This window comes from Dermochelys coriacea, chromosome 3 (assembly GCF_009764565.3).
Source record: "Dermochelys coriacea isolate rDerCor1 chromosome 3, rDerCor1.pri.v4, whole genome shotgun sequence".
Lineage (NCBI taxonomy): Eukaryota > Metazoa > Chordata > Testudines > Dermochelyidae > Dermochelys > Dermochelys coriacea.
Window position 1 is genome coordinate 157,018,186 of NC_050070.1, and position 24,533 is coordinate 157,042,718.

Sequence of the window (24,533 nt, forward strand, 5' to 3'; positions counted from 1 at the left end):
CCCAACAAAGAAAATAACAGAACGCCACTAGCCATCACCTTCAGCCCCCAACTAAAACCTCCTCAGTGCATCATCAAGGATCTACAACCTATCCTGAAGGACGACCCATCACTCTCACAGATCTTGGGAGACAGGCCAGTCCTTGATACAGACAGCCCCCCAACCTGAAGCAAATACTCACCACACAACAAAAACACTAACCCAGGAACCTATCCGTGCATCAAAGCCCATTGCTAACTGTGTCCACATATCTATTCAGGGGACACCATCATAGGGCCTAATCACATCAACCTTGCCATCAGAGGCTCCTTCACCTGCACATCTACCAATGTGATATATGCCATCATGTGCCAGAAATGCCCCTCTACCATGTACATAACAAATGGACACAAATCAGACATCAAGAATTATAACATTCAAAAACCAGTTGGAGAACACTTCAATCTCTCTGGCCACTTGATTACAGACCTAAAAGTGACAATTCTTCAACAAAAACACTTCAAAACCAGACTCCAATGAGAGACTGCTGAATTGGAATTAATTTGCAAACTGGACACCATTACATTAGGCATGAATGAAGACTGGGAGTGGATGGCTCATTACACAAAGTAAAACTATTTCCCCATGTTTATTTCCACCCCCTACTGTTCCTCAGACATTCTTGTCAACTGCTGGAAATGGCCCACCTTGATTATCACTACAAAAGGTTTTTTCCTCCCCCACTCTCCTGCTGGTAATAGCTCACCTTACCTGATCATTCTCCTTACAGTGTGTATGGTAACACCCATTGTTTCATGTTCTCTGTGACCATAAAATCTCCCCACTGTGTTTTCCACTGCATGCATCTGATGAAGTGAGCTGTAGCTCACAAAAGCTTATGCTCAATACATTTGTTAGTCTCTAAGGTGCCACAAGTACTCTTTTTCTTTTTGCAGATACAGACTAACATGGCTGCTACTCTGAAACCTGATGAAAGGATTCAAAGAAAAAAAAACCCATACCAAGATATGTTCCTATTTTTTTATTTTTCCTATTGCCAGTGGAAATAATTTAAATAAAACATTTCCCAGCACTGCTTGCAACCCAAATGTTTTAGACTGTGCTAATGCATAAGAGCCAGAATGTGAAAATGACTTGACACTCTCAAAAAACCAAACCTTAAATGACTAGTCTTGTCTGATCGGCTGGATCCACAAAGGTATTTAGGTGCCTAAATCCCCATCCTTTTTTTTGGCATCACTGTAATCCACAAAGCTTGGCTGCTGCCTAAACTTGTAGGTGACTAAACCTACTCAGAACTTATGTTTTTGCAGTAAAAATTCCCTAGGTGCCTACTTTTCTACCTCTGAGCATTTCTATCTCTGTCTAGGCATCTGCCTGCTTATCTCCTGCTTAAGACCCAGAGTGATACACTAATTATGGGAAGATAGGTGGAGGGGAGCCTAAATCACATGTGGAGCTCAATCTAGTAGGAGTGCATAGATGTCACCTAACTCCAGACATGACAGCTGGGGAGCGGAGGACCACCACCCTTATAATTGTTAGCCCAGTGGTTAGGGTATATTCATGTGGGAGATCCTCAGTTCAAGTTCCCGCTCTGCCTGAGGAGGAGAAGGGATTTGAACAGGGATCTGCCACCTGTCAAGTGAGTGCCTTAACCACTGGGTGACAGAGTGATTCTCATGCTCTCTGACCTAAATAATAAAGTGGAACAATTTAAACTAGAAAGACTTTAGAAGCTGCACATCAGAATATTCAATAGCCCCATGATTAAGGCACTCACCTGCGAGGTGACAGATCCCTGTTCAGATCCCTTCTCCTCCTCAGGCAGAGGGGGCACTTGAACCAAGGATCTCCCACATCCCAGGTGAGTATCCTTAATTACTGGACAAACAGTTATAAGGGAGGTTGGTTGTCCCCCTTCCTAGCTGTTTTGTGTGGAGCTAGATAGTTGCTGAGTGCACCTACTGGACTGGGCCCTACATGTGAGTTAGGCAGCTGAACTCCTCTCTTCCCCAGTTTGTGGATTGCAAGCAGAGATAGGCACCTCTCTGCAGCCCACACTTATGAGTCTATCTCAGAGCGAAGCAGGACTTAGAACACACCCATTGTTGGCATCTCCCATTGGCTAGCTTGGGCTGCTCCTTGCCTACCTAGTGTGCTGGGTTTTGTAGATTGCATTCTAAGGTGCCCATCTCTCCCCATTCATTGAATAGGGAGCATAGGTGGCAAACTCAGGCTTTGTGGGTTGCAGTATTGTTCCTCATTTTGATACCTCCTCATCTATTGTTGGGAATGGACTACATCCACCCTGATTGAATTGGCCCTGTCAGCACTGGTTCTCCACTTGTGAGGTAACTCCCTTCTCTTCATGTGTCAGTATATTTATGTCTGTATCTGTAATTTTCACTCCATGCATCTGAAGAAGTGGGGTTTTTACCCACGAAAGCTTATGCTCTAATAAATCTGTTAGTCTTTAAGGTGCCACCAGACTCCTTGTTAGTATTGTTCCTGTGATTTTCTAGGTGCCTAAAAGTTAGGTGTTACTATGCTCTGTCCCTTTGTAGATCCAGGTCACTGTCACAGTCAAATGAAATACAAAGGGCAAACAAAAATCATAAGCACTGAAAAGTAGATTGGATTTTGAACATTGTTTCACTTCTTATGAAAAGGTAAAATTTGTAACATAAGAGATTATATAATTATTTTTAACCTGAAAGTCCCCCTTTAATAGTGAGACAGCATGTGTGAAAGTTAGCAGGGTTTGCCTCCTTGCAAGGGAAACTGAAGAGGATGATTGATATTTGGACAATGGAGAGAAGGAAATTCAGACATTTCCCCCATACAGCAAGAAGTTTTTGCTACAACATGTTTCTTTTATTTTTATCATAGCTAGCTTGGTAGCATGTACTTCACTAGGACCTTTATTTCCTTTTCTCACACCCAACAGAAGTATCACAGGCTCTGGAAATGCATTTCAGTCCCTCTAGTCCCAATACCATTCAAGCTACTTCTTATACTGTTTCGCTTTGATGTGCCTGACATTCCTCTGCCACAGATCTTTGCAGCATGAGTGGGGAGGACAAACTCTGGACAAGGACATAAAGCCAATCTCCTACTCTTATGGATAGAGTTCCAGGATTTTTAATGTCCACATGGAATAGATAGGACTTCAGCTGTGAAGGCCTCAACTGGATGATTCCTTAGAATCTAAAAAGATAAGACAAACAAAGGATGGGAGAAAGTAAGTACTACATTCCCATTTTACTCCAGAGATTAAATGTTTTGTCCAGGGTCACACAAGCTGTGGCAGACTGGGAATGTAAACTAAATCTCCTGAGTCCCAATTCAGTATCTTCTCTGTAAAACCACTCTTCCCAGTCCAACCAAACCACTGAAATGTCACAGTTATGGTCCTGTGCCAAAGTATATATTTTTTCCTAGGCAGTGTGAGACAGATCAGGCATTTAGTAGATACCTGGATCCAAAGATGGAGGTGATCTAATCTCTTGGACACTTTCTTAATGCTTCTTTGAAACACCATAAGCCTAATTTTGAGTTTCTTGACTAAGCAATTTTTGAGTAAACATGTTGTCCCTGGTGAGAATTCATGCGTCTGAGCAGTTTTAGGTAGGTATTGTTTAGTTATCAGTAGAACTTTCCATGCAGGTTTCCACACACAGCATGCTCGCTCATGTCTCCCGTAGAAGAGGTATACTGGCCTGGTGTGTGCTATTAAAGTAGTAAGCTTCAGTTGGATGTTTAAAGGTGCTGCACCTCCTGCACGATACTATAGGGTGTCACATTTTCAGGTATTCAATACAGACTCCCTCATAGAGAGAAACCAGTTACAGAGACTGAAGATATGTTTACACTTCACGGTGGGAGGTGTGATTCCCAACTCAAGGAGACATACCTGTGCTACCGCTGATCAAGCTGGCATGCTAAAAAGCCAGAAGTGTAGCCATGGCAGCACAAGTGATGGGAGGGCTAACTATCCCGAGTACAATCCTGTCTGAGACGCTAGTATGTACTTGGGCAGCTAACCCCTCCTGCCGCTGGTGCTGCTGCAGTTAGACTCTATTTGCTGTATTAGAAGTAGCGGCAGATTTATCTTCTTGAGCTCGAAATTACACCTCCAGATCAAAGTGTTGACTTTGACATACCATCAGGCAGAGGATGCAGACAGGCTAGATTTCAGCATCAGTTATGTGTTTGTTTCATCAGGTACTTCTTCCGGTTAGTTAAATACATAAGTTATACTAAAACCTTCCTCAGTCACCATTAAAATACTATATACTGCAGTTTCCTTTAGCAGCACATCTGTATCTTCAGCTGTGCAGTTCCTAAACTGTGAGTCTCTAAGCACTTCAGACTTCCTAAGAAGCAGGTCTCAGGTGCTGGGAAAGAAGAGGCCTGCAGGAATTTCTGCAGTCTTTCCAAGCCTCACAGGAACCTTGCATCCTTCCCAAACAAGACTTGCACTGATTAAAACTAAATCCATTTTAAAAATTGATTTTAATTAGCACAGCGTAACTTCTGGGTGTATACAAGGCCTAACACTTTCTAAGATGCATCAAAACTCTGAAGCCTCCTCAGAGCCCTTGATCTTCCTCTTCTAACCCCTCCCCTCCAATCCCTTCAATGAACTCAACAGTTTTTCCATCTGAACACTGGGATTTGAGGGTGCTCAGCACCTCACAGGAAAAGCTCAGAATTTTGCAAGGACTTATTGACTTACTACTGGACCTGGTTCCCAAGATCAAAATACCCTATCTTATTCAATCTGCCATGAGAGAAAGTTTAAAGTGCACATAGACATAACAGGAGGGTAGAGGTACAGATTAACTCAAGTGGGAGGCATTTCCATGGCAGCACTTAAGTAAATAATAATTCACAGGAATAATAATGGCAAAATACATTCCTTCTTCAAAGGAAAACATAGCTTAAAGGAAGGAAGCAGCCAGGTGTGCCACCAGTGGTGACTGCACAATAAGGCTAATGTTGATGTTTTAAAAATCTTTGATGCATCCATATTAATTATGCATTTGATGATAAAGTAATGGCTGTGCACTTTTGTATTGGCACCCTACACACATTCCCAAGACCCAGCTAGATAAAAAGACACAACTGCATCATGTTTTTCAGAACTTCTCATGAGGCAAGCTAACCCTTTAATTAAATCCATTTTTCCTAGGGCACAGAGCTTCAGAAAGGGCAGAGAGTTCCAGAAAGATCAAAGACTTTGATCCTTACCACATAGAAAAGAGATCTATATTGTGTCCTAAAGATCAGAGCAATGGAAGGTGACTATATAGATGTCTCCTCTATGAACAGCACATGACGCAGTGCATTTGAAATAAAAGTAAACAAATCAGACAGCATCCCTTTGAAGGAGATCTGCAGTCGACTGATAAAACAATACTCTGTGTCAGGGCCTGCAACTAGCGTGCTTACCTGCTAGCTTAAACCTCAGACAGTCTAACAAGTGCAACTGAGCCCCAACTGAGCCACCTGAATGACCCATCTGCTCAATAGGCTGAGAGGATAAGGAGACCTGCTCTTAAGATCAGCAACAGGACACTGGCTGCTGAAAGTGTTTGCAAATATTGCCTCAGACCCAGTCCTGCTTCTGCCTTGCCTCATTCCAGCTAATTCAGCTCTGACCCTCAGCTCCGATTCCTGACTTCTGGGTCTGACCCTCGGCTCCAGCCACTAGGCCTGACTCCAACCACTAGTCACAACCCGCCTATGTCCTAGTCACATGACACTCTGCAATTTAGCACAGGTTGTCATGTGGATATTTTATGGTATAAAAGTCCTTTGGTGAGAGAACTAATATGTGAAAGTTAAGCAGAACTAACACCACTGCCAGGAATGAGATGACGCCTTATTAGAAGTGGACTGCTATTGTTTGGTGCAGGGGGCTAGAATTCTCAATCACATGCGGGTTCTAGTTTTGTGGCTGGCCCTTCCACGTTGGACTGAATTAAATGCTAGATCCAAACATGCCTTGAAATTTGGGGAGTTTGAAATCTGGAACTAGAACTGAATTATACAGCCCAGGACCAACTCTAGTACAATGTCAATAGGGTCTTTCATCTGAGGATCTAAACATGCTTTGCAAACGGTAATGAACGTGAAATATTACATCCAGCCAGGGAAACCAAGGCAGAATTTAAGTGGCTTGCTCAGGGCCACACTGTGATTCAGTGGCAGAGCCAGGAATGGAACCCAGGAATGCTGACACCTAGCACTCTGTATGCAGTGGTGCTGTAGTCATGTCGGTCCCAGGATATTGAAGAGACAATATCTTTTACTGGACCAACTTCTGTTGGTGAGAGAGACCAGCTTTCGACCTTATGCAGAGTGCTCTGCTCTAACCTCTCACTGATGCATACTCCCTACCCATAACAGAATGTCCCAATGGGAGGCAAAGCACCTCCCTCCCTCTCAGAGCTGAATACTCTGTTTGTAAGAGTGCTCAGGCAATTTTGGATGCTAATCAGCTGCTGATGAAGTGCCTTCTCATTGGGAGGGAAGAAAAGGATGAGGAGAAAGAAGAGAGGCTCCCACCTGTCTGATACGTCAGGAAGAGATAAAACCATCCACTGCCAGACTCCCAAACCTTCACTGTTAGTGAAGTGCCAGAACGTCCTGCTCTGTTCCTTCCCCGTTTTGTTCTCGACAAGGACCAGGGAAATATTTCCAAACAAGAAGCCGTGGATGAGCCATGACATTCGGAGCTACAAGGAAGAGAACATATAAGGAAGCAAGCAAGACATGTTAGTTATCCATAAATAAACTAAATCCCCAATTCTTCTCTTTCAGTTCCTTCTTTCCCTCCCTCCAAATCCTCAATCCTTCTTCCCTGATGTTCTTCTCCTCTCGGCAAAGGGGTAGCCACCAAATATTTAGGGCAATATTGTTGTGCAGAGGTATTTGGTGCAATATGGTAGTAAAGATACAAGAAGTAAATGGAAAACTTGTGGGCCTGATTTGCATTTACACTAAGGCCCCTTGTATACCATTCTGATAGTGCAAAGCGGTCTAAAAAGTGGGTTCACGTGTAATTTATACCCATTTTAAGGCCCCTTTACAGTGCATGGTATAAATAGTGATAGTTTAAATGAAAGTCAGGCCCTTTATACCCATCTATCTATCTTAGAATACATGGGTACTTGGTGCAGGATTCTTATACTCAGGTAAGTATTCAGGTGTTTTATATTCAGTTAAAAAATTAGAGCTCCGTAATTCTCAAACCACATTTGGCTCTTTACATGGTTATTTCTCTCATCTCCCCCAGTCTGGCTCTTTGTCCCATGTTTTGGCTTATGAACTATGGTAAAATTTAGTGGTTTAGCTGGAGTCTAGGGGTGAAAGCCTGGCTCCACCAAAGTCAATTGCAAAACTCCCATTCACTTTAATGGGGGCAGGATTTCACCACATCAATGGCTGGTGACGGGGCACTAAATGGGGGGGGGGGTTCTGAATTACTACAGAGAATTATTTCCCAGGTGTCTGGCTAGTGCATCTTGCCCACATGCCCAGAGTCTAACTGATCGCCATATTTGGGATTGGGAAGGAATTTTCCCCCGGGTCAGATTGGCAGAGAGCCTGAGAGTTTTTCCCCTTCCTCTGCAGCCTGGGCCATAGGTTATTTGCAGGTTTAAACTAGTGTAAATGATAGATTCTCTGTAATTTGAAGTCTTTAAACCATGATTTGAGGACTTCAGTAACTCAGCCACAGCACGGGTCAGGGGTTTATTCCAGGAGTGGGTGGGTGAGGTTCTGCGGCCTGCAATGTGCAGGTCAGACTAGATGATCCAGAATCATAGGACTGGAAGGGACCTCAAGAGGTCATCTAAGTCCAGTCTGCTGCACTCATGGCAGGACTAAGTATTATCTAGACAATCCCAACAGGTGTTTGTCTAACCTGCTATTAAAAATCTCCAACAATGGAAATGCCCCAACCTCTCTAGCCATTTATTCCAGTGCTTAACCACCCTGACAGTCAGTAATTTGTTTCTAATGTCCAACATAAACCTCCCTTGTTGCAATTTAACCCCATTGCTTCTTGTCCTAGCCTCAGAAGATAAGGAGAACAATTTTTCTTCCTTCTCCTTGTAACAACTTTGTATGTACTTGAAAATTGTTATGTCCCCCCTCTCTCTTCTCTTCTTCAGACTAAACAAACCCAACTTTTTTCAATATTTCTTCATAGGTTGTGTTTTCTAGAACTTTCATCATTTTTGTTGCTTTTCTCTGGATTTTCTCCAGTTTGTCCACATCTTTCCTGAAATGTGGCACCTAGAACTGGACACAATACTCCAGTTGAGGCTGTATCAGCGCAGAGTAGACTGGAAGAATTAGGTCTCATGTTTTGCTTACAACATTCCCGCTAATACATCCCAGAATGATGTTTACTTTTCTTGCAACAGTCTTACATTGCCGACTCATATTTAGCTTGTAATCCACTATGACCCCCAGATCCCTTTCTGCAGTATTCCTTCCTAGGCAGTCAGTTCCCATTTTGTATGTTCACAACTGATTGTTCCTTCCTAATTGGAGTACTTTGCATTTGTCTTTACTGAATTGGTATCATCTGCAAACTTTATAAGTGTACTCTCTATGCCATTATTAAATCATTGATGAAGATATGGAACAGAACTGGAACCAGAACTGATCCCTGTGGGACCCTATTCGCTATGCCCTTCCAGCATGACTGTGAACCACAGATAACTACTCTCTGGGAACAGTTTTCCAATCAGTTATGCACCTATCTTATAGTAACTCCATTTAGGTTGTATTTCCCTAGCTTGTTTCTGAGAAGGTCATGCGAGAGAGTATCAAAAGCCTTACTAAAGTTAAGATATGCTACATCTACTGCTTCTCCCTTATCCATAAGGCTTGTTACCCTGTCAAAGAAAGCAATTAGGTTGGTTTGACTTGACTTGTTTTTGACAAATCCAGGCTGACTGTTACTTATCACCTTATTATCTTCTAGGTGTTTGTAAATTGATTGCTTAATTATTTGCTCCATCTTGCCGGGTGCAGAAATTAAGCTGACTGGTTTATAATTCCCTGAGTTGTCCTTATTCCCCCTTTTATAGATTGACACTATATTTTCCCTTTTCCAATGCTCTGGAATCTCTGCTGTCTTCCCTGACTTTTCAAAGATAATCGCTAATGGCTCAGATGTCTCCTCAGTCATCTCCTTGAGTATTCTAGGCTGCATTTCATCAGACCCTGGTGACCTGAAGACATCTAACTTGTCTAAGTAATTTTTAACTTAGTCTTTCCTTATTTTAGACTCTGATCCTACCTCATTTTCACTGGCATTCATTATGTTAGATGACCAATCACTACTAATCTTTTTGGTGAAAACCAAAACAAAAAAGTCACTTAGCACTTCTGCCATTTCTATATTTTCCGTTATTGTTTCCCCCCATCATTGAGTAATGGGTCTACCTTGTCTTTGTCCTTCCTTTTGCTTCAAATGTATTTGTAGAATGTTTTCTTGTTACCTTTTATGTCTTTTGCTAGTTTAATCTCGTTTTGCGTCTTGGCCTTTCTAATTTTGTCCCTACATACGTGTGCTATTTGTTTATATTCATCCTTTGTCATTTGACTTAGTTTCCACTTTTTGTAGTACTCTTTTTTTGAGTTTCATATCACTGAAGATCTCTTGGTTAAGCCAGGGTGGTCTCTTGCCATACTTCCCATCTTTTCTACACAGTGGGATAGTTTTCTCTTCTGCCCTGAATCATGATGGTCCCTTCTGACCATAATCTATGAGTCTATGTATGTGGAAACCCCCAGTACCTCATATATGCCATTGGAGCAGTGCCTTTTTAAAAAAAAAAAACAACCCAAAACAACAGACAAGTTTAAAACATGGACCGTTTTCTTATCACTTTTATGTTCAGTGCACATGTACTTTATTATAAAAGGACGACTTTAAAACTTGTGTGATCCATAACTCTAAGGCTCACTCTCTCTTTAGACATGATCTAATAGATACAAGTTAGACCTGACAGCTTTTTCAGTGATGAACTCCCATATTCAGGCAGCAGCAGAAACAAGTGCAGAATGACTGCAATAAGAGGGTGTTGCTAGCAATTACATGCTCATCCCCTAGATATTCCTTTCAAAAATTAGTTTTTCCCTCCTTCTCTTCAGGTTTTTATAGACTTTCCAATTATGATCCAGTGATATTTTGCTTTTTATTAATTAAAGTACTGTATAGAGCACAATCTCAAGCATTTTGGTTACATCTAATGTAACAAAGTCCCTTAGTGGCTCTTTATCTCTGTATATAAAATTATTTCCTGGTGTTTTCTCGTTTTAGGACTCATTTTCTCTTATTGTCAGGAATGAAATATAAACCTTTGCAATTTGGTCTGGTCTCAAAATCTCTAACATGAACACTGCTGTCTAATTTTCTTTGAAATAACCCCTCAAACTATCTGCTTATAAAGAGCTTAATAAGAAAAAAAATACTGCATGCAGGGGCTGGATTTATGCAGCCATCACAATAATCAGCAAATGTGAGGTTGCCCAAGGAATGAGTTTACTGAGGCTACGTTAATGAGGGATTTCTGGACAAAAGGGAGCATTCACAGGACTGAGTCCTGATTCAACTCTCATAAAAAAAACCCTTCATAATTTTGTAATGCTTCAAATCCAGCACATAACCTAACTAGGGAGGTTAGGTAATTGTACTTACATTTTTATATGGTAATACTATTGTTGTCTTGATAATATACATTTTCCCCATTATCTATTTAGCTAGGTTACAGAATTAGAAAGGCTAGCAGTTATCATGCTTCAGGGAAAAAGCTAGTCAGTAGTTGTTTTACACCTCCCCCTGACTTAACACTGTACAATTAGCTAAGATGGGGTGTGTATGTGTGCATTATGAGAGCATCTTTGCCTGAGGAATCAAGTCTATGCAGAGGTCAGATTTGGGCATGGGGAGGATGAAGTGGTGATGCTGATAATGCCGAACTGAACCTCTGGCCACGGTCCCAGAGTGTGAGGTATTTCACAGCTGATCATCCCCAAGGGACCATGAGATCATAGAATCATAGAATATCAGGGTTGGAAGGGACCTCAGGAGGTCATCTAGTCCTACCCCCTGCTCAAAGCAGGACCAATCCCCAACTAAATCATGCCAGACAGGGCTTTATCAAGACTGACCTTAAAAACTTCAAAGGAAGGTAATGCATTCTAGTGCTTCACCATCTTTCTAGTGAAAATGTTTTTCCTAATATCCAACCTAAACCTCCCCCACTGCAACTTGAGACCATTACTCCTTGTTCTGTCATCTGCTACCATGAGAACAGTCTAGATCCATCCTCTTTGGAACCCCCTTTTAGGTAGTTGAAAGCAGCTATTAAATCCCCCCTCATTCTTCTCTTCCTCAGACTAAACAATCCCAGTTCCCTCAGCCTCTCCTTATAAGTCATGTGTTCCAGTGCCCTAATCATTTTTGTTGCCCTCCGCTAGACACTTTCCAGTTTTTCCACATTCTTCTTGTAGTGTGGGGTCCAAAACTAGACACAGTACTCCAAATGAGGCCTCACCAATGTTGAATAGAGGGGAATGATCACGTCCCTTGATCTGCTGGCAATGCCCCTACTTATACATCCCAAAATGCCGTTAGTCTTCTTGGCAACAAGGGCATGCTGTTGACTCATATCCAGCTTCTCATCCACTGTAACCCCTAGGTCCTTTTCTGCAGAACTACTGCCTAGCCATTCTGTCCCTACTCTGTAGCAACGCATGGGATTCTTCCGTCCTAAGTGTAGGACTCTGCACTTGTCTTTTTTGAACCTCATCAGATTTCTTTTGGCCCAATCCTCTAATTTGTCTAGGTCCTTCTATATCCTATCGCTACCCTCCAGCGATCATTTAGTCTGGCTTTCTGCATATCCCAGGTCCTTAAATTTCACTCAGTTACCCCTATAACTTTGCAAAAAGAAAAGGAGTACCGGTGGCACCTTAGAGACTAACAAATTTATTAGAGCATAAGCTTTCGTGAGCTACAGCTCACTTCATCGGATGCATTTGGTGGAAAAAACAGAGGAGAGATTTATATACACACACACAGAGAACATGAAACAATGGGTTTATCATACACACTGTAAGGAGAGTGATCACTTAAGATAAGCCATCACCAGCAGCGGGGGGGGGGGGGGAAGGAGGAAAACCTTTCATGGTGACAAGCAAGGTAGGCTAATTCCAGCAGTTAACAAGAATATCAGAGGAACAGTGGGGGGTAGGGTGGGGGGGAGAAATACCATGGGGAAATAGTTTTACTTTGTGTAATGACTCATCCATTCCCAGTCTCTATTCAAGCCTAAGTTAATTGTGTCCAGTTTGCAAATTAATTCCAATTCAGCAGTCTCTCGTTGGAGTCTGTTTTTGAAGCTTTTTTGTTGAAGTATAGCCACTCTTAGGTCTGTGATCGAGTGACCAGAGAGATTGAAGTGTTCTCCAACTGGTTTTTGAATGTTATAATTCTTGACGTCTGATTTGTGTCCATTCATTCTTTTACGTAGAGACTGTCCAGTTTGGCCAATGTACATGGCAGAGGGGCATTGCTGGCACATGATGGCATATATCACATTGGTAGATGCGCAGGTGAAGGAGCCTCTGATAGTGTGGCTGATGTGATTAGGCCCTATGATGGTATCCCCTGAATAGATATGTGGACAGAGTTGGCAACGGGCTTTGTTGCAAGGATAGGTTCCTGGGTTAGTGGTTCTGTTGTGTGGTGTGTGGTTGCTGGTGAGTATTTGCTTCAGGTTGGGGGGCTGTCTGTAAGCAAGGACTGGCCTGTCTCCCAAGATCTGTGAGAGTGATGGGTCGTCCTTCAGGATAGGTTGTAGATCCTTGATGATGCGTTGGAGAGGTTTTAGTTGGGGGCTGAAGGTGATGGCTAGTGGCGTTCTGTTGTTTTCTTTGTTGGGCCTGTCCTGTAGTAGGTGACTTCTGGGTACTCTTCTGGCTCTGTCAATCTGTTTCTTCACTTCAGCAGGTGGGTATTGTAGTTGTAGGAATGCATGATAGAGATCTTGTAGGTGTTTGTCTCTGTCTGAGGGGTTGGAGCAAATGCGGTTATATCGTAGCGCTTGGCTGTAGACAATGGATCGAGTGGTATGATCTGGATGAAAGCTAGAGGCATGTAGGTAGGAATAGCGGTCAGTAGGTTTCCGATATAGGGTGGTGTTTATGTGACCATCGCTTATTAGCACCGTAGTGTCCAGGAAGTGGATCTCTTGTGTGGACTGGTCCAGGCTGAGGTTGATGGTGGGATGGAAATTGTTGAAATCATGGTGGAATTCCTCAAGAGCTTCTTTTCCATGGGTCCAGATGATGAAGATGTCATCAATGTAGCGCAAGTAGAGTAGGGGCATTAGGGGACGAGAGCTGAGGAAGCGTTGATTGACAGAGCCAGAAGAGTACCCAGAAGTCACCTACTACAGGACAGGCCCAACAAAGAAAACAACAGAACGCCACTAGCCATCACCTTCAGCCCCCAACTAAAACCTCTCCAACGCATCATCAAGGATCTACAACCTATCCTGAAGGACGAGCCATCACTCTCACAGATCTTGGGAGACAGGCCAGTCGTTGCTTACAGACAGCCCCCCAACCTGAAGCAAATACTCACCAGCAACCACACACCACACAACAGAACCACTAACCCAGGAACCTATCCTTGCAACAAAGCCCGTTGCCAACTCTGTCCACATATCTATTCAGGGGATACCATCATAGGGCCTAATCACATCAGCCACACTATCAGAGGCTCCTTCACCTGCGCATCTACCAATGTGATATATGCCATCATGTGCCAGCAATGCCCCTCTGCCATGTACATTGGCCAAACTGGACAGTCTCTACGTAAAAGAATGAATGGACACAAATCAGACGTCAAGAATTATAACATTCAAAAACCAGTTGGAGAACACTTCAATCTCTCTGGTCACTCGATCACAGACCTAAGAGTGGCTATACTTCAACAAAAAAGCTTCAAAAACAGACTCCAACGAGAGACTGCTGAATTGGAATTAATTTGCAAACTGGACACAATTAACTTAGGCTTGAATAGAGACTGGGAATGGATGAGTCATTACACAAAGTAAAACTATTTCCCCATGAAGAAAAGGAGTACTTGTGGCACCTTAGAGACTAACAAATTTATTAGAGCATAAGCTTTCGTGAGCTACAGCTCACTTCATCGGATGCATTTGGTGGAAAAAGTTTTTTCCACCAAATGCATCCGATGAAGTGAGCTGTAGCTCACGAAAGCTTATGCTCTAATAAATTTGTTAGTCTCTAAGGTGCCACAAGTACTCCTTTTCTTTTTGCGAATACAGACTAACACGGCTGCTACTCTGAAACCTATTTCCCCATGGTATTTCTCCCCCCCACCCTACCCCCCACTGTTCCTCTGATATTCTTGTTAACTGCTGGAATTAGCCTACCTTGCTTGTCACCATGAAAGGTTTTCCTCCTTCCCCCCCCCCTGCTGCTGGTGATGGCTTATCTTAAGTGATCACTCTCCTTACAGTGTGTATGATAAACCCATTGTTTCATGTTCTCTGTGTGTGTGTATATAAATCTCTCCTCTGTTTTTTCCACCAAATGCATCCGATGAAGTGAGCTGTAGCTCACGAAAGCTTATGCTCTAATAAATTTGTTAGTCTCTAAGGTGCCACCGGTACTCCTTTTCTTTTTGCGAATACAGACTAACACGGCTGCTACTCTGAACCCTATAACTTCGTGTTTGGCTTCAAAATTAACACCTCATTTAAATGAATGGGAGCAGCTCATTTCTTTTACAGCTACCATTTCAGGCCTCTTGTCTCCACACGTAGGAAGGGGACCACACTGAGAAGACTTCTCTTTGCAACTGAAAGGACCAAAGCCGTAAGGACCAAAGCCCCAAGGCCCTGTTCTTCTTTCATGCCAATTTTACACCAGTGCCAAACCCTGGACTTCACACACAAGGTCACTGCCAATCTGACCTGGGGGGGAAATTCCTTCTTGATCCCGCATACAGTGATCAGTTAGACCCTGTGCATCCATCTCAGGGGATGTTGTGGCTTTTTCCATTCTGTGATGATTCCAATGGGATGGCATCACAAAGTGATCTGAGTCATGGGTATAGGCCACTGCCAGTGGCAGCACACACCACCGGGCTAGATACCATTATTAATTATTATTCATAGTTTGTACTATAGTAATGCCCAGAGGTACAGTCAAGATCAGGAACTCATTGTTGTACAGTGTGTAGGACAAAGAAGCAAGAACAGAGTCCCTGTTCCCAGAGAGTTCACAACTTAGAAGTGTGATAAGATGTGATAGGTGGATTAAACTAGAGCTGGGCGAAATGTTTTGGATGCATAGTTTATTCACCCAAAAATGCAGTTTGGGGTTAGCCAAAGCTATTCATGAATTTGTGTCAAGTTTGCCAATTAGTTTTGACCAAACAGAAAATGTAAAAATGTTTCAATAATATTGAAACTATTTTTTTCTAAATGAAACCAAATGTGTTTTAGACATAACAAAATGTTTCAACTCAGATTTTTTTTAAACTCTTCTATTCGCTGAAATTTTGAAAAATGTTGTTTTCATTCAACCCAAAACAATTTTAATTTTTTTAAATGCCAGTGAACCAAAAGGGACGCAATGTTTTTGTAGTCATATTGGTCACAGGATGTTAAAGAGACAAGGTGGGTGAGGTAATAACTTTTATTGGACCAACTTCTGTTGGTGAGAAAGACAAGCTTTTGAACTTACACTGCGCTCTTCTTCAGGTGTGGGAAACCAGTGAACCACGTATCCATTATTTGCCCAGTTCCAGATGAAACAGACAAGTGGGGATGAAGGGAGGAGTATGAAGACAAGGAAGCATAAATCAAACATCTCTTTGCATAGGATGTAGTGGCTTCCAGCTTGCCACCTGCCCAGACAGACATTTTTAGCTCTCTAGAGCAAGGCAGGATGTAACACTTCTTGGTGTAGTGGTTGTACTGTTGCTGGAGAGCTAATGCCTGTTTCAGGGAGGGATGCTGCAGGAGAGAGGGGCTTTATGTTGGTGTGCTGTTGTAGGAGCCCTGCTGCCTGCCATTCCAGTGAAATACAATCATCTCTCTTCTGCTGCATCTTAGTGTCAGGTGAAATGTTCCTGCTGCTGTGAAGTATTTAACATTCCTTCAGGTGATTATAAACATCAGATTATTATACTACGAAACTGTAATGATAGTTTTCTCTCAGCCCATTGGATTGAAGTTTGGCAGTGATGTAAACCACTTCCTTCTTGGCTCATCAGAAGTAAAACTTCTGTGTTGATATTTTTGCATATTAAATGAAAGAGGTGAATTGGAAACTGAATTGATCAACCTTTCTAAGCCAATGATTTTAAACTATAATGGAGAAAAGAGTGTATCTTTGTGATGCAAAGATCAGTTCCTCTGCAAAATACCTTGAGACTTCAAATATGGACTAATGAAGCCACTTCATTGTGCCATTCTGACTACAACAGTTTCAGGCTGATGCACAAGCTCTTGAATAGCCCAATATACTACCACAGGAGCCTTCTAGCCTCTGCATTCTCTGGGGACCAGCCAGGCAACAAGAGTCTGTAGAATCTGAAGTGATGAAAGAGAGAGCCTTTGGCTATAGCAAAACTGAAAGCTGAAGCAGTCAGTGAATTGGAATGGATGCACATGTCAGCTGTTTGAAGGAAAGGAGTAGTTGGAATCAGATGTGAGAGAAACTCATTGGCCAAGTGCGTCATGCAGACTGTAATGGACTGGCTCTGAATGAATTGACTGGCATGGTGCTCAAATGGGAAACTTTGGCTGTGATTTTTATGGTTTCTAAGCTTCACAGCAGGATATTCCAGGTACTTTCACACCTGCTGAAATGAAATGGAGCAAATGATCAGATGGATGCCCTAGTTAAGACTTCTGAATGAGGCTGGCAATCATTTTATGGAGTAAGGCATCAATGATGGCAGATGAGTCCTGACAACAGAATGGTGGCACATTTTGAAAGAGCTGAATCCATGCTCTTGGTGGCATATCCCTGCATTATTCATCAAATCGCTCCTTGGGTCCTGGACTGGCAGCAAAATATGCTGAAGCCAGAAACACCATTAAATAACTAATTAACCATCTCTGGTCGACGCTGGCTCATCGGTTTCTTGTATTCTGGATTTTGGAGCCCTGCTTTAGATGCAGATTAGCTGCTCATATGCAACCTCACTGACTCAGTAAATGGAAAGCTCTGAAATGATTAGGAGGAATTAAAAGAACAAGTCTGTATTTAAAATTTAGTATATTGAGGCAAAATAACTATGTTGCATTGTAGACAACAGGCCATCAGGCAAAAGGATGCCATCAGATATTCCACAAGTTTCATTAGAGACAAGGGGGACCTTCAAAATGGTCAAGGTAGACACTCATTTCACCTGAGCAATTGCGCAAGATTTATTCCTGTTGATACTAACATGTTCTGGGCGATTACGTAGAAAGACGAAAAGAAACACTGACAGTAGATTTTGTAAAACCAGATGGTTAATCAGTCCAGGCCAACCAGGAATTACTGATCATGAGGCATGTGCAATGTATTAGCTTCTTAAATGCAGAACAAACAAACATATTGAGAGTCACTTGAGTCCTCACCAAGACTGTGTCCGCTTACATCTGCGAGACTCTGGTACAAACTACTTCCGGAAGACCATGAGAGACAATGCTACATGCTCACAGCACCAGGCTTCTAAAGGGAAGACGAATCAATGGCAATCTGGAGTGTTGTAGCCCCTTTTTCCATTCTAACCTGCAATGACTTTCAATATCAGCATTATGGCTCCACCAATCAGGGAGGCAAGGCCTGGAATCAGCAAAGATCGTTGAAGAATGGGAGAAAAGAGGGATATACAAAGACAGCTAGCAACAAAAGTAGCTCAAAGGCAGACTGAAAGGAATCTACCCATGCCTCCCCTTGGAACTGCAGGAGTTTAATCCCATTGGATGCCATCCCCTCTAACCTCAACCCCACATACATGCTAGAGGCTGACATATTGTGAAAAAGCAGCATGACTTTGACAATTGCTGGCAGGGTTTTTCGCTGCCTATAATGTTTAGTGCAGGTATCCTTGAATGTTAGCTATTCTGCACAAATCAATTGCTGATTCTTGCATTTCAACTCTGTGTTGCCATGGCTCTTCTTTTGTGGGCAGTGAACCATGAAAGTTGCCTTCAGATGTGAATGTACTAGCTCACTAACTGGAAGCTAGGTATTAAGGAAGCTCAGAAGAAATTTTATCATGCTCAGGGTGGAGTGGACTTATTGAAGCAAAAATTGAAGCTACAGGCTGAACACATTTAACACAGCTATAGATGAGTATAATCCCATGTGGCAGACACAGCTCTATAAAATCTGAGCAATTTTTGTGCGTGAATGTGAAGCATTTTAGAAGCATCACACTGCTAGCATTGGCAATGGCAACACTTTTTTGCATACTAGAAATGGAACATATAGAAAGAAGCACATTTCAAGTGACGAGCTTTAGAAAGATAACTATTTGGACCTCAGCACAAATTGTGCTGGCCTCTTGTGAGTATCATGCAAGTATCATGAAATTCCTGGAATATCCTGCTTCTGGTCAGGCCAGTGACTCTGTGAGAGTAGTTTCTTTTGCAATATGTTGGCACTTCTTCTTTCAGTCTTAGATTGGATGTGCAAGCAAAGAGGCTCATGGAAATGACAAAATGATAATCCACCTGCTTTGATTGTTCAATTCTAGTGGGGTTGAGTGGGTCCCCCCACCCCCTTCATTTTATCTGGAACATGATCATTGTTTAAAATACTCCTCAACTTTCATCATTTCATTTCCATGCTCTGATTTCATAATGGCAAAAATGAAAGCACAAGTTGCATTTGTCCTTGGGAGAGAGAAAGGGGCCTCATTCCACTGAAAACCAAAATGAACAGAGGAAACAATTCCTCTACCAGATCACAGGGCATTCATCTTGTCCTTCGGAAATCCCAGAGATACTGGAGATCACCTGATGAAACAGGGAACAGGCAGAGATGGAAGCAACAAAAGAAGGAAAATGAAGCGTGTATTCACTACTTCCAGGTATTTAAAAATAACACCCTCAAGATTAGAAAGGACTTGGGCAACATTCTGCAAAATGAAACATGTTAAAGGAAAGCCAGCAGTGCTGGAGACATCTCTCTGTAGCATTTTTCACACTCAGGGTGTTCGGAGTCAATGTTATTAACACGTTTCCTAACTTATTTAAAACTCCAGGAGCAAGGGAGAAAGAGGAAAAGAAAAATGCATGATTAGTGCTTCCAATACAGCTGCTCTGGCAAATTCAATAGGGCCTCCCGTTATTTATTTACATATCAAAGAAACAGGCTGAAAATGAATTTAGTGCTGGTGAAAGAAGCTGGATCAATGGCCCTGGAGGACGGAGCCTTCTTTGTAGCCAGGGAGGACAGATAAAATCAGCACAAACTTCTTCACCAATGTGCCACAGTTCTTCTCTGGACAGACCACATTTGGGTGTAAGAGGGAAGTTGAGACTTTCTAAAACAAGTTTGGTTAACTCTGGCACCTAAAATTACCTAATCTTGGCTTCCAGCTTCCACCTCCAGGGGAGGTGCCAAAACAGCCTCAGAAAAGGGTTCTCACTACATTACAGACATGCCCACAAGCATGAAGCATACTGTGGGAATCTGTTCTCACTGTTCCGCAGCACAATTTTGCTACTACAAAAGGTTTAACTCAAAATCAAATGAACAACTAAACTAGTGGGTGCTTATCTGAAGAGACTGGCCCCACTTAGTCAGCCTCAGCTTCCTGTAAGAGAAAGTCAGGTCTCTTTATGGGACTGGAATGCGTTTTTCGTACTGCACAGGATGACACAGTGAGCACAGAAGAGGGAGAGCAAGCAGGACTCTGGAATGTGAGCTGCACTGACAATGGGAGAGTGAGCAAGAGTGTGAGCTCCACCTATGGGAGCAAGCAGGACTCTATGGGAGTTTTCTGGGATCTATTATCCCTCATGTATCATGAATAAATTTGTCAGTGAAATTCTGGTTGCCAAAGAACCCAACCCGGTTGTGACTTGCCAGGTTGAGCTGTCAGCACTGACAGGTAGAACAATTATCTCTAATGCCTGAACTTGAGCCACCTCCATTGGGAAGTGACTGAGAGGGAATAAATAGGAAATGCATTACGTTATTTTCACAGCCACTTTTCTGACTAAAACTCCATTATGAGAAAGATCATTTGCACCTATTGGCGGGATAAATAGGAGGGAAGGTCTCCTTCCTCTCCTTATGTTAGGCTGAGAAGTGGCACTAAATCATTCTGATTGCAGGAAGATTGTTCCAGTAAAATAGAATTTGAAGCTCCCAGGGACATGTTGAGAACAGAGGCTTTTACATGATTTAAAAAGGCAAGAGACAAAACCCTTCACTCTTTATTACCAGCAGCTGCAATGCTGCATGTGTCCGGATGCCTTGTAAGTGCCAAGGGGAGTAATGGAGGTGGGATAGCATGTGAGCAGATACAATAGATGGTAGAAAGAAAAGGAGTACTTGTGGCACCTTAGAGACTAACAAATTTATTAGAGCATAAGCTTTCGTGAGCTACAGCTCACTTCATCGGATGCATTTGGTGGAAAAAAAAATAGATGGTAGCTTCCTCTCAGCAGCAAGTTTAATTATTTGCATTATCGTAGGCTCAAGAAAAAAAATTATACATATGGGGAAATGATTCCCCAGCTTCCTGCAGCAAGCAGGTTATGAAAAATATTCACTCTTGCTGGTTCATGACAAAAGGAGGCCTTTAAATATTCAGATCCTGTACATGTCTTTGGAATGGGGGAAGAAAAGGCAGAAGGAGTATCCTACAAAAGCAAGAGGGCAAGAGCATGCAGGGAATGAAGTAGTGTTCATTTCTCTGCATGAAGTAAGATGCCTTCAAGAAGTGAACCAAATCAAACATTAAATCAAAGAAAACCCCTTCCTCTGGGTGTCCCAGAACATCCCATCTTCTTCCTTCCTGTATAGGGACTGGAGCACACACAGTCTTTGTTTCATGTCTTACACAATACTTAGTACATTATTAGTGCTTAACAAATACAGAATGATCTATATTTTCAAACATGGCAAGTGATTTTGGGTGTCCCAGATTTTTGGGTGACCGGCCTGAGATACTTTAAAGGAGTCTGATTTTCCAAAAGTAGAGTGCCAAAGCCTTGGAAAATCAGAACCTTTTGTGGTGTCTCATTGTGCGAGACACCCAAAATCACTAACTACTGTTAAAAATGTAGAACAATAAATAAATATCACTGCTACTATCATGCACTATATGAGTGCAGACCACTGGTCATGTGATGTCTCCAATCTACATGCATCCCTTGGACATGTCATTATCTAAACCACAATTTGAGGTTATTCACGATTTACTCAGCAATGCTAGTTACTCTGTGTGACCAAATCCTGCAGTTCTCACTCACTCCTGGCTCAGGAAAGTCTCCCACCGAAGTTAATGTCACTTTCACCCGAGTGAGGGCTCAGCTCTGAAGTGCAGAACAACCTCAGCTTCTGTTAACTTCAGCACTTGCAAGAACAGGGCCTAAGCAAGAAGTGGCCTGAATACTGGATGGCGATTAGAAAAGTGCATGCTGCACCTTCTGTATAGATTAGGAGCCAGTCCTGAACACACTCCTAATGCGTATGCATCACTACAGCTGCCTCTGATTTCTGAAGACAGAATGTCTTTGGGTAATGCTGCTGCCACAGTGCACCTCTCTATCCCCTTTCTTGTTGTTTCTTTGGTTGCTAAAGCCACAATAAGAAAAGGAGTACTTGTGGCACCTTAGAGACTAACAAATTTATTAGAGCATAAGCTTTCGTGAGCTACAGCTCACTTCATCGGATGCATTTGGTGGAAAAAACAGAGGGGAGTCATCTCTGTATTAACAAAGCATTGGCTAATCAATGCATTAGTGTAAATACATTATACTAGGTTACATCCACAATGTAAACTAGTCAGGCTTCATTTTTTCATAGAGTCCAGTTTGCGGGTGCTTTAAGAGAGCATCCAGATCTCAACGGTGCACACAGATCCACAAAATGGGCATTTGCATGTCTGTGTGCCAATCTGAGCCTCCAAATGGGAGATTTGGATGACCTGCCAGTAGTGGTGTTTGAAAACCAAATTTGGAAAACATTGTGGTAGAAAGAAGAGACTTTAAGACTTGCCTCACAGGGAGAATTCCTAATTGGAGCTGGAAACACAGCACTGGTCATGATGGTTGTTTCTGTCACTGGGACCTCACTGGTGTTCAGCAAGAGTGCACAACCTAGATAAAAAATAAAAGAGAAGAGCAGACACGCTGTTGCCACTAACTTCAGGATGCAAGGTTTGTAAAAGGCTCATCAGAACATTCCTCTTAAAAAACCTTATCACTATTCTAGTGAAGGGAACTGGCTGTACTCCAGGTTCCAATTGTGTTAACTGGTCCCTGTTTCAGGGGGATAACATATGACAAAAGGCATTTTTCAGTTTAGTTTGGATACAGTCAATACAGCGTCACCTACTCTAGGGCCCTATTTGGGAAACGTATTTAAGTGATCTGGCTATCTTTTTCACACACATTATTTTTCTGCAAAAAGAAAAGGAGTACTTGTGGCACCTTAGAGACTAACAAATTTATTAGAGCATAAGCTTTCGTGAGCTACAGCTCACTTCATCGGATGCATTTGGTGGAAAAAACAGAGGAGAGATTTATATACATACACACAGAGAACATGAAACAATGGGTTTATCATACACACTGTAAGGAGAGTGATCACTTAAGATAAGCCATCACCAACAGCAGGGGGGGGAAAGGAGGAAAACCTTTCATGGTGACAAGCAGGTAGGCTAATTCCAGCAGTTAACAAGAATATCAGAGGAACAGTGGGGGGTGGGGTGGGAGGGAGAAATACCATGGGGAAATAGTTTTACTTTGTGTAATGACTCATCCATTCCCAGTCTCTATTCAAGCCTAAGTTAATTGTATCCAGTTTGCAAATTAATTCCAATTCAGCAGTCTCTCGTTGGAGTCTGTTTTTGAAGCTTTTTTGTTGAAGTATAGCCACTCTTAGGTCTGTGATCGAGTGACCAGAGAGATTGAAGTGTTCTCCAACTGGTTTTTGAATGTTATAATTCTTGACGTCTGATTTGTGTCCATTCATTCTTTTACGTAGAGACTGTCCAGTTTGGCCAATGTACATGGCAGAGGGGCATTGCTGGCACATGATGGCATATATCACATTGGTAGATGCGCAGGTGAAGGAGCCTCTGATAGTGTGGCTGATGTGATTAGGCCCTATGATGGTATCCCCTGAATAGATATGTGGACAGAGTTGGCAACGGGCTTTGTTGCAAGGATAGGTTCCTGGGTTAGTGGTTCTGTTGTGTGGTGTGTGGTTGCTGGTGAGTATTTGCTTCAGATTGGGGGGCTGTCTGTAAGCAAGGACTGGTCTGTCTCCCAAGATCTGTGAGAGTGATGGGTCGTCCTTCAGGATAGGTTGTAGATCCTTGATGATGGGTTGGAGAGGTTTTAGTTGGGGGCTGAAGGTGATGGCTAGTGGCGTTCTGTTGTTTTCTTTGTTGGGCCTGTCCTGTAGTAGGTGACTTCTGGGTACTCTTCTGGCTCTGTCAATCTGTTTCTTCACTTCAGCAGGTGGGTACTGTAGTTGTAGGAATGCATGATAGAGATCTTGTAGGTGTTTGTCTCTGTCTGAGGGGTTGGAGCAAATGCGGTTATATCGTAGCGCTTGGCTGTAGACAATGGATCGAGTGGTATGATCTGGATGAAAGCTAGAGGCATGTAGGTAGGAATAGCGGTCAGTAGGTTTCCGATATAGGGTGGTGTTTATGTGACCATCGCTTATTAGCACCGTAGTGTCCAGGAAGTGGATCTCTTGTGTGGACTGGTCCAGGCTGAGGTTGATGGTGGGATGGAAATTGTTGAAATCATGGTGGAATTCCTCAAGAGCTTCTTTTCCATGGGTCCAGATGATGAAGATGTCATCAATGTAGCGCAAGTAGAGTAGGGGATACAATTAACTTAGGCTTGAATAGAGACTGGGAATGGATGAGTCATTACACAAAGTAAAACTATTTCCCCATGGTATTTCTCCCTCCCACCCCACCCCCCACTGTTCCTCTGATATTCTTGTTAACTGCTGGAATTAGCCTACCTGCTTGTCACCATGAAAGGTTTTCCTCCTTTCCCCCCCCCTGCTGTTGGTGATGGCTTATCTTAAGTGATCACTCTCCTTACAGTGTGTATGATAAACCCATTGTTTCATGTTCTCTGTGTGTGTGTATATAAATCTCTCCTCTGTTTTTTCCACCAAATGCATCCGATGAAGTGAGCTGTAGCTCACGAAAGCTTATGCTCTAATAAATTTGTTAGTCTCTAAGGTGCCACAAG

General features: G+C 42.6%; 1 protein-coding gene across 1 annotated transcript in view; it reads right to left on the reverse strand.

The window, feature by feature from the left end:
- The window catches only part of ALK (ALK receptor tyrosine kinase), a 553,261-nt gene that overhangs the window by 105,927 nt on the left and 422,801 nt on the right, over nt 1-24,533 (reverse strand). The window contains exons 8-9 of the mRNA XM_038395333.2: nt 22,309-22,409; nt 6,577-6,746 (exon numbers count right to left, since the gene is read on the reverse strand). Coding sequence (XP_038251261.1) covers nt 6,577-6,746; nt 22,309-22,409 — 271 coding nt within the window. The remainder of the gene's footprint in view (nt 1-6,576; nt 6,747-22,308; nt 22,410-24,533) is intronic.